Consider the following 10850-nt stretch of genomic DNA (forward strand, 5'->3'; position numbering starts at 1 on the left):
TAGCTGAGTTGTAGTTCAGTTAACATCTGGTGGGTCACCAGACAGAGGAGATCTAAGCAGGACAACCATCAGTGGAGATTGGGGAGTCTAGTCAGGGGCCCCATGAGTTTTCATGATGGCCCTGGTTCTAAAGCTGCTTAGGTTTGGGGTTGATTCTGTTTCATTAAGCACAAGTTTGACTGGTCACATGTCACATATGTACCTGAGCAAGTGATTGGCTGCCAGTGACTGGGGTGCCATGACTTAGCTCAGTATGACATCACTCTCAGGGAAGCTCTGATTGGATGAAAGTTGCCAGGGAAGTTAACTTGAGGGCTCAGGTATGGATGGCAGTTATTTCCGTTCAGGATTCAGAGGTAAGTGGAACTACTACAGAATCTGGGGGGGGAGATGACATATTACAAAAGGAGAATTAGGGATGGTTTGCCCCAAATGATTTATGGAAGCTTAGGGGAGTGAGGACAAACCACCCAAAACTACCCCTGGTACCAAAGCTCTCAAAATTGACCCCCATTGCCTGCTGTTGTATGTATGCCTGCCTGTGTATGGCCAATATAAGAATCCCAATCACAACAATTCATTTCTATGTCAATCACCTACACCCAAAAAGGGTTTTTAGCTATTACTCTGTAAAGTCCCCCCTACATGTGCATTTGGTAACCAGGACCACCCACACTTGGGTGGCAGGGGTGTCCAGGGTCCTTGATTGCACCAACCTTTTGTATCTCTCCTAATCAGCTTCATTCTATTAAATCTGCTACTGATTTGTGTGACTGGTTATTTATAGAGGGGCAAGCATATTCAGTAGTGCAGTACAATTGGGAAAAATAGTGAAAGGGAAAACCCAGTATATACAGATATATATGGCAGAGAGGGCTCAGCTCACAACTTCTCCTCTCTATTTTTCTCTCCCCATAAAGCGATTTGCGATATTTCGAGATTTATTAGAGTTTTTCATTGAATTGTCAGCGACTTGAAGAAGACCATTTTTTTAATTTTACATCAAAGGCAGAAGGATAACTACAACTTGCCCAACCCATTGAGGATCATCTGGAGGAAGGTAAGGATCCTGCATTTCCCTTCTGTAAAATGTTTTACAAAGTAGATGAGGCTGAAAAAAGACACACGTCCATCAAGCTTAACCTTTTTGTGTAACTGCTAGCAAAACCTCACTGACCCTAAAGCTAAACCTGTGCTTCTCTAGATACAGCTGAACTACAATTCCCAGCATCCCCTATGAGTTGTAACTCTAAGGCAATGTGTATTTCATGTTCCTTGTATATTTATTGCTACTTTTGAACTTTTATTAAGCCTCTCTTTAGTTATAAATGTCAACTGTGATTTGACATCTAGGGTCCCACTCATCCTACCAACTGTCAAAAGCAACTGTTAAAAGCAACTGTCACTAGCATCAGCACTAGTGTGGATGATACAGTAGAACCCCCATTTTACATGCCCTGATTTTAAGTTTTCCCTTATTTTACATTGTTCTTTTGTATTTTATGCATAATACATTTCCCTGATTTTACATATTTTTTTTCTGGTCCCCTGAAAAATGTAAAATGGGGTTCTACTGTATATAAGAAAGGGCTGCAATAGAAACAAAAGTAGCAAATGGCAGAAGAAACAAATGCCTAGCATTAGGAATTATTGTGTTATGGTGCAGGAGCACGAATCATAGCACAGCTGGTTATGGGAAGCAGGCACATTGGGTACATGCAGCAATCTCTGCATTAATAGGACAAATGAATCTCAATGCATGATGGGATCTGTAGTCTTATCACAAGCCAGCCCAGATCCTGACATTATACAATACAATTCTAACTATCTTTTCTTGGCAGCATTTTTCCCTCTATGATATGTGTAAGGTATCACTCTTGGCTGTAGACATTGCCATGTTGCTAAATATAGCTTTAGATCCAGACATTATTCAATATTCCCATATATTTATGAGCCAGGGGCTTAGAGACCCCAGGGCAGGACTTAACTTTCTACAATTCCAGGGGTAAACCTGCAGCAAATAAGCACATACCTCAAATAACACTAAGTGGCCATGTAGATGGCATTATTACAATGTGTAATTGTAAATGGGAATAAGGAAGAATTTAAACAGGAAAAAGGAAGAGTTGAATGTTTTGTTTGGTCACTCAAAGACTTTTGCAGCTGCTGTTTAGTTGCTATAGTTTAATTACCATAACAACCACACACCAGTTTGGAAATAAAATTAGTACATGAATAGATGGGCTCAAAATAAATAATACTAGTACTGGTTTAAACCAATGGGGATAAGAAGTGTGAAAATGTCATAAAATGACTACTTTGCCCATATCAACTTCCCTTTCCCTACCTGCTCAGATGTGTAGCAGTGAGGTTACAGACAGGTGCTTGTCTTGAGCTTGTAGTTTACCAGCAGCTACAAACAGTTGTATTCTTTATCTCCACTGAAGCAGCCACTTACACCAACCTTTTTTTTTCTCATACAGGAGCGTCAAGATGGGTGCCGGACATTCTAACATCTTGCGTCGGCACCGGCATTCTGAGGTAAGGCAGATGGAAATATCAAGCTGTCGCTTCATGCCTGACGATTAGAGACCTTACCAACAGATAGAAAAGAAAATTCCTCAGATTATAAGAAATATTTCATAAACCCATTTGACAAACAGTTTTTCTGATGTTCATGACAAATATCATGTTTCATAGTAAGTTAGGTTGAAAAATGACACACATCCATCAAGTTCAACCTTTTGACTTTTTTCGCCAGTTGATCCAGAGGAAGGCAAAAAACCCCATTTGAAGCCTCTCCAATTTGCCTCAGAGGGGGAAAATATTCCTTCCTGACACCAAAATGGTGATTGGTCTAGTTCCTGGATCAACTTGTACTATGATCTTCCATAACCCTGTATTCATTCACTTGCTAAAAAGCCATCCAACTCCTTCTTAAAGAAGGAAAGTCTAAAATAAAATAAAGCTTTAATTATTGGCCATAAAATGTAAATATTATTACCAGCAAGCATTTCTTCATTCCGTTTTTCATTCACTCTTGCGCTGTAATCGTTTTTCAAATAAGTGGCAAGCTGCACAGAAACGGATGTCTTTGCTCCAGTCCATAAATCCTTCTAATCAGGGCACACGCATGCGCAATCCGTCTAAGAGTGGCCCTGCGCAATCGCACTATGATCTCCTGTCTTCCCGAGAAGAGATGACGTTTAGGTCACGTGATCTGCCCATTCGTCATCCCCAAACTCTCTCTACCTGCATTTACTCCACCTTGATTGATGTTCCCCTTTGCCTGGTAACAAAGGGAAGCTTTGAAGCGAGCACAGGAACAGAGGACACGCAAATATACCCAGCGGGTCTGTAAAACATATTGTGGCACTTACAGGCTTATTCAATGTGCACTATAGATGCGACACCAATGCTTATCACTGTGTAGCGACGTATGCGCGCTTGTTTGGTTACACCACAGGGTCACAGAAGAGGCGCATGCGCACTAGAGAGCGCAGGGAGGCAATTCAAAAATGGCGGCGCCAAAGCTTACACTATAGAAAAATTTTGGAATGGAAGTGCACAAAACTGTAAAGCCATTGCAATTCTCAATGCGGCGTTTCAGGAGGGGGGATAATGGCAAAGAGAAAGAGGGAGGTTATTTTTTTTAACTTTCCTTCTCCTTTAAAGCTATCTAATGTCAGCCTGTACCACTGATTCAGGGAGAGAATTCACCTGTAAAAAAAACCTTCCAAACCATTAGGAGGAAACTCTTTTCTTCTAATTGGAATGGGTGACAAGCACTTAACCATTGTTTCGTAAATGTTTCCCATTCTCTATAGACTGTCGACATCAAACAGTCTCTTGATGCTTGTGAGCCCCAGGTAGGTGTCTCTCTTTCAGAAATGAAGCAGGAGTTGGTGAGAGTCATCCAGAAGGAGATGAAGATGGCAGCAGGGGCCGAAAATCTGTACCATGCCACCAAGGACAGAAAGACCAGAGCCCTGATGAAGGAGCTGAGGAAGAGCAGTGAGAAGAGGCTGAAAGCCCTTTACTCCTCTCTCCTCAAGCTCAATGAGGAGATAGTTCGGAGGGAAGCAGAGCATGTTCCAGGTGAGTCACAACAGGCTCTAGCCTCTTTTCTATTGGCATTATATGGGGTAACGTGTGTCATCCTAACATCCCATCCACTACCCCTTCATGGACATTAAACTAAGCCCCACAGAACTATAGATGAATTGTATGGCTTTTGCATGTACTCTTCAAACCACTGATTATTAATAGCATCTTACCAAATCAAGAAACATCCTTAAGCCTTAGGTTCAAGAAAGTTTTTATATTTGAAAATTCATTCACTATGTTTATTTACTGTCTCTTTAGATGCAGCAGTGGAGACTGCTAGTGACACTGGTGTAAACCTCCCAGCAAAAGAGGACAGCGCAGAAGAGGTTCAGGTCGTTTCAGAACCTGCCAGTGATTCTTTCCAAGTGAGTATTTTATACTGATGCCATTCATTTCTTGGCCAGAACATAAACATTGCTTTTATCATATCCATGTGATGCCAAATTCATTCATTGCACAATTGTCCCTTGTTTGCAGCATCAACATGACGAATCCACTGAAGAACCAGTGCCAGAGGTAGACGAGGTGCCTGAAGAGCCATCGGAGAGGTGAGGATATTGTGGAGTTTATTAGAGAACAGATTAAATCCCTACCCTATACTATCATCAAATAAAATCTTCACAATAACAGGATTATTCTTCTGATTAAAGTAAAGTATTAGATTGGCACAGAAGAGGACAGATGGTAATATGCACCTGCACTTTGGCTGGGAGATTACACAATACATAATTCAATAGCACAAAGCCACCTATGAATTATGGCTATGGGGTGCTGTGCTATTGAGGATTATGGAGAATGAATCGGCTAAGGGTAAAAAGAAACGCAAAATAACAAACTTACTTTTCCTTATAGTGAGATATCTGTGGATGAAGAAAACATCAGCCCAACTCCACCTGATGCAGCAGAAGGATGTCCACTGGCAGTGACAAAGGACCCACAGTAAGATGCAACCTGCACATGATGATTATTATGACTATTAACATTTCATTTGAAATAAAAATGAGTTTCATGTTGGGTATTTCTTTTTCAGAGCTTTGCAGTTGACCAACTACAGACTGCAAGACTTCAACCAACGTGGTTTCCTAGGCGAGGGCGGATTTGCCAAGGTAATATTAAACTTAATCCATAATTAGGATGACTATTGGCACATGCAAGAACAGTGGCTAAACAGTTAGTTCTGTTACCTTGCAATGCTGGGGGCAAGTATGGATCGATTCTTGCAGCTCTCTGAAAGGGGTATGGATGTTCTGCATGTATCTTCCTGCATTTCCTGAGAATCTCTCTTATTCCAGGTTCTCCTTGTTGAACACGCGGCAACCAAAAGATCCTATGCCCTGAAAATCTTGAAAAAGGAGAGCATCACCTCCTCAAGGGGCATTGAAAGGTCAGTTTATGGAAATGATCATTTTAGCATGGTTGGCTTTGTTACTTACCCATGTCCCTTGTTCTGACAATGAATGCTTTTAATATTCAGGATCTTGCTAGAGAAACGGGTTGCTTTCGCCGTTGCTGACCACCCTTTCGTTGTGGATATCCACGCCACTTTCCAGTCAGAATACCATCTATTCTTTCTGATGGAGTACGTTGCTGGCGGCTGCTTAAAGACTTACCTGCAGAGGGAAGGTGCATTTGAACAACCAAGAGCTATGTAAGTACAAATTAACCTTTACCTAGAGTCATGCGGGGGCCATTCAGAAAAAGTAAGTAGTATACGGGGTCTGGCTCCTTGTTTATCTGACAAAGGCAAGAGGATGTAAGAAAACATCATTATTTGGAAATACATAACATATTTATTTAAGCGGAGCTGCACGCAGAACATACCATGATAGTAAGTGGGTCTCTTGACTTACGGCGAGCCAGTAATATTTAGACAGAGATACACTACATTAACAAATATAGGACTATGTATTCAATAACCTAATGATGGGAGTCTCTTTGCAGGTTCTATGCTGCTTGCACGCTGATGGCCATTTCCTATTTACATGAAAATGACATCATACACCGGTAAGTATATTTATTATTTTCATGTACATGGAACATTTTGCAATATAAAATGTAAGGGAGCATTACTGCTAAACATATCATACAAAGGAATAGAAGTCAATATTAATATCCCCTGTAGAGCATGACCACAAGAGCAAGAGAACTTCAGCCTTGTGCTTTTAAAAGGCCATGGATCTACTCAGTGACTTATAATATCCTTATATTTTACAAAATTAATTGTATTATTCACGTTACATCACTAATTATTTCCCCTTTTGTCACAGTGTCCCAGATATGTTGTACTTTGCTAACTTTTGCTGTTGTTTTACCACAGAGATCTCAAGCCGGAAAACCTGCTCTTAGACAGCAGCGGATACGTTAAACTGGCTGATTTTGGGCTGAGCAAAGACGGTAAGGATTCTAATAAACTAACACATCAAAAAAAGGTTCAGTTTCACATAATGTTATTGAGGTTCATGAAGTGACTGACATTTGTAGTTTCATATTATGAGAAAGTGAGAGTGAACTTAAAGGAGGAAAGAAAAGGTGAAATCACTGGAGGGTGCCAACTGTTAGGCATATCCCCCATTGATTAGCATCACTTAATGTTCAGTTTGTTTGCTGAGCATGCAGGTCAGGATGAAAAGAAAGCTGAACAGTTACTGTATGTGTCTAATGTGGCCCAGCAACTAGTGGCCAACTGGCTAAAAGGTTAGAGAGAGACGCAACATAGTGATTTGTGTTCTGGCTGTTACGTTAGACATGGGTTTACTCCAGCTATTATGGATTACATTTTTTGGCTGACTATATTGAAAACTTTTTTTTCACAGACAATATTTTACCCAGTTTCATTTTCAAACTAAACATTATTAAACTGAGTCGATACAGATAAATAAGCCCCAAATGATCATCCGTTTACTTACAATAACTGTTTTTTTCAGGAATTGGCTACGAAGGCCGAACAAGTAGCCTGAAAGGATCTTTTGGCTACATGGCACCAGAAGTCCTCGCCAGGGAGCCATACTCAAGATCTGTCGACTGGTGGTCTCTGGGCATTGTAATTTACGAAATGCTAGTTGGGGAGGTAAGTAGAAACCTTAATAACTGGACGGAATAGGCAACTGTTTATTAACTTAATAACATCAAGCTTCAGCTATATTAGTTACATATAGCCACAGAGCAATAAGTTGTTTGTGTGGCAGCATTTTTGCATTGATTGCATTTGTAGGGAATATAAATGGTATGCTAAGATATGCCCACTACAATCTATCCTTACAAACCCCCTTAATGTATGTAGCAACAGGTTTTGAAGCCTTCTTAGCCACTTACAACTGATTAGTTCTATAAACTATTGTAACAGAGAACTTTCTTATGTTCCACATTGCAGAAACCAATGCTGAGACCATCTACTGGTTTAGTCGTCCCGACGTTCCTGGCAGCGGATGCCGTCAACTTAATATCAGGGGTAAGTTACTCAGTAAGTTAAGGGCGCAAGCTGTGGTTTAACCAGTAGTTCATGAACAGGTAGCACTATCCTTGCATCCCTTAAATCATTTCCTTCCAATTTGTGCAGTCTAACTGTGTATTAGCCTTTATAGCCATTAACTGTCACACAGCGCTGCAACAGAGCATATCTGCTAATGTTTCTACGGTCATTCTCTTTCTTTGTAGCTCTTACAGCGGGACCCATTGAAGCGGCTGGGCTCAAGTGAAGAAGATGCATGTGATGTTATGCATCATTATTTCTTTCGAGTAAGTTCATCTTTCAGTCAACTTTTGGTAGCTACAGAAATGAACTAAGGGTAAGGCCACACGTGGAGATTCGGCACTGAGGCAACTTTGGGCGACTATTGAAAACGCAATCGCCGCGTGTGCATTAGCGCAGGCGACTTTTCATTGTAGCCTATGGGGAAACCCGCTGAGGCAGTTCGGGGAGATAGTCGCTCAAAAGACGAGGGGATTAGTCGCCAGGTGAAAAAATCTCACGGAATCTCCTCGTGTGGACTAGCCCTAAAGGTACAGATGAACTCCCAATGTTTATATGCTAATCAAACATATTTTAAATAAAATAAAAGTGTAAGTATGCTAAGTAACAATTAATAATAAATGTTTTTTTATATTGTCTATTAACCAGAGCATTGACTGGATGGCTTTGCTAGAGAGAAGAATGCAGCCCCCGTTCATACCTGAGGATGTTAGACTTTCCGAGGATAAAGATCAACATCTAGTTCTAACTCCTCCCTCCGAGGGTTCCTTGGCCATGGAAAAGGAGATTGCGGAAGCCTTTAGGGACTTCGATTATACCGCAATGTAGAGCTCCAGGATCAACCTGCAATGCCAAAATCACCAGCGTGAGATCTTGATTTATATTTCCCTTCCTTCCTCTGCAGTAGGACCGGCGATGCCCCCCACTTGCACCACAGCTCAACCAGCAGTGCCCCTCCTCCTTCCACCTCCACCAGCGGTGCCCCTCCTCCTTCCACCACAGCTCCACCAGAGTTGAACCTCCTTTTACCACCATAGCTCCCCCAGCGGTGCTCCCCTACTTCAAACTAAAATATGGTATCATAAACAGGAGCACACTTAAGCCACTCGGTAGACACAGCATTCCTTTTCACTCCATCCCTCAGTGTGCAGACGCCGGGGTCTGTGGGCTGCCGGGGTTTAATGAAATGGAATAGAATGCAGCATTCACCAAGCAGCTTAATGATGCTCATGTGTATGCTACCATATTGCTTTCTATCTTATCCTTCCTCCATAATACCACCAGCGGTGACCATCCCCTTTCAATAATAGTTACACCAGAGTTGCCTTTCCATATAAAATATGGTATCATGAACTGGAACACCATTAAGCCACTTGGTAGACACTACATTACTTTTCACTCCATCCCTCAGTGTTCAGACGCCGGGGTCTGTGGGCTGCCTGGGGTTTTAATGGAATGGAATAGAATGCAGCATTCACCAAGCAGCTTAATGATGCTCATGTGTAAGCTGCCATATTGCTTTGTATTTTTTTTCCTTCCACCCTAATACCACCACCGGTGACCTCCCCCCTTAAATCAGTTACACCAGCTTTGCCTACCCTTTCCATATAAAATATGGTTTCATAGACAGAAGCCCCCTTAAGCCACTCGGTAGACCCTGCATTCTTTTTCACTCCATCCCTCAGTGAGCAGACGCCGGGGTCTGTGAGCGCCTGAGGTTTAATGGAATGGAATAGAATGCAGCATTCACCAAGCAGCTTAATGACGCTCATGTGTATGCTGCCATATTGCTTTCTATTCTTATCATTCCACCATACCACCAGCGGTGACCCCCCCCCCCCTTTAAATCAGTTACACCAGCGGTGCCTCCCCTTTCCATATAAAATATGGTTTCATAGACAGAAGTCCCCTTAAGCCACTCGGTAGACCCTGCATTCTTTTTCACTCCTTCCCTCAGACTGTAGAAGCCGGGTCTGCAGGCTGTGTGGTTTCCAATAGAATGGAACAGAATGCAGCGTTCACCTAGCAGCCTAAAAGGTGCTCATGTGTATGTTGCCATATTCTGTTTCCCTTACCCTATTTCCCTTAATTATATATATGACGCGTTGATCCTGGGAGCAAATCCGATTGCCATTAAGGAGTCAGGAAGGAATTTTTACCTCTAGTTTCTCAGAGGTTTTTTGCCTTCCTCAGGATCAAAAAGCGTAGTTTTTTCATTTTTATCAATAATAAATAAATTATTACATATTTAATTAACTTCCATGTCGCTGTGTGTATTTTTATTCCTGGTATTGGTCTGTCTATTTTACTAGAGAGGGGGAGGGAGTAAAAAAATGGCTTGCAATAAAGAAACACTGAAAGGTTCAGTACCTGTGAGTGACACCAGTCCTACTGCAGGTATGGCTGCTCCACCTGGTATTCCTGGTATTGGTCTGTCTATTTTACTAGAGAGGGGGAGGGAGTAAAAAAATGGCTTGCAATAAAGAAACACTGAAAGGTTCAGTACCTGTGAGTGACACCAGTCCTACTGCAGGTATGGCTGCTCCACCAAGCATTATCACACTGGGCCGGAGAGTTTGTAATAGGTATTCTTTGCATTCTCCCACCATTCATCATCATGGTATGAAGGCTGAATGCTCAGTGCACCTGCTGGTACATCCACGCATCAAAAAGCTGGAGAAGAGAAGAAAAATAATTAATAAAATAAACTCAGGGTTTAGTAACACTTGAATGTGTCACAGTAAGATTAAAACGTTATAAAATCACAAGACAAAATTATGAATGTATTTAAGGCCCTAAGGATATCTAAATTGTGAAATGTTGCAGCCGTATTCAGAATAAAGAATGGATCCCACTCTCCCTTTCATAGCTGGTCAGGTACCATCCCCATAGGGAATATAATGCACATGAGCAAACTCTTCAGAACTGAGCCCAAATCAGTGAAGGTTAACATGCACAACAAAATCTTCATAGTCAGATGTGAAGATGCCTGTGTGCCTGTGGGTACAAAGCCTAAATCTATCCCTGTAGGGTTACTATGTAGTTGTTTCTCCTATTAACACAAAATATTGGTAGGTGAGCAGTAATGCACAGAATACATTTGCATTACAGAGGTATAGGGGAATCCTTCGGATTTGTGGCACACAGGTAAATGTATATGTGTCAAATCCATTCCCCTTTTAAAATACATGGGGGTTCATATTGTGGGGTTCACATCGACCAGGCAGAGAAACATTTCCTGATTTGTTCTTAGGATTTGTGTAATGCTTCAATG

The 10850-nt window shown here is 41.6% G+C and overlaps 1 protein-coding gene and 1 long non-coding RNA gene across 2 annotated transcripts in view; one reads left to right on the forward strand and one right to left on the reverse strand.

Moving 5' to 3' along the window:
- Window positions 1-10286, reverse strand: part of LOC121398986 — a 13837-nt gene extending 3551 nt beyond the window's left edge. Inside the window, exons 1-6 of the long non-coding RNA XR_005964677.1 lie at window positions 10083-10286; window positions 8277-8419; window positions 7014-7162; window positions 5292-5717; window positions 4948-5058; window positions 2348-2593 (exon numbers count right to left, since the gene is read on the reverse strand). This is a non-coding gene — a long non-coding RNA (uncharacterized LOC121398986). The remainder of the gene's footprint in view (window positions 1-2347; window positions 2594-4947; window positions 5059-5291; window positions 5718-7013; window positions 7163-8276; window positions 8420-10082) is intronic.
- On the forward strand, window positions 7175-8404 carry LOC121398985 (serine/threonine-protein kinase N2-like). Its single transcript, XM_041578696.1, has 3 exons — window positions 7175-7555; window positions 7762-7842; window positions 8225-8404. Exons 1-3 carry the CDS (start codon window positions 7484-7486, stop codon window positions 8402-8404), a joined length of 333 nt encoding a protein of 110 aa, XP_041434630.1. The 5' UTR covers window positions 7175-7483.
- Window positions 10287-10850: the final 564 nt, after the last annotated feature.

Source organism: Xenopus laevis, chromosome 9_10S (genome assembly GCF_017654675.1).
Source record: "Xenopus laevis strain J_2021 chromosome 9_10S, Xenopus_laevis_v10.1, whole genome shotgun sequence".
Classification (NCBI taxonomy): Eukaryota; Metazoa; Chordata; class Amphibia; order Anura; family Pipidae; genus Xenopus; species Xenopus laevis.

Bases quoted from the DNA above. Each gene is read 5' to 3' on its own strand.
- LOC121398985 (XM_041578696.1), top strand. From the start codon at position 7,484: ATGCTGAGACCATCTACTGGTTTAGTCGTCCCGACGTTCCTGGCAGCG. The intron at 7,556-7,761 runs GTAAGTTACTCA...CTTTCTTTGTAG, and splicing joins CCGTCAACTTAATATCAGGG to CTCTTACAGCGGGACCCATT. The intron at 7,843-8,224 runs GTAAGTTCATCT...TCTATTAACCAG, and splicing joins TGCATCATTATTTCTTTCGA to AGCATTGACTGGATGGCTTT.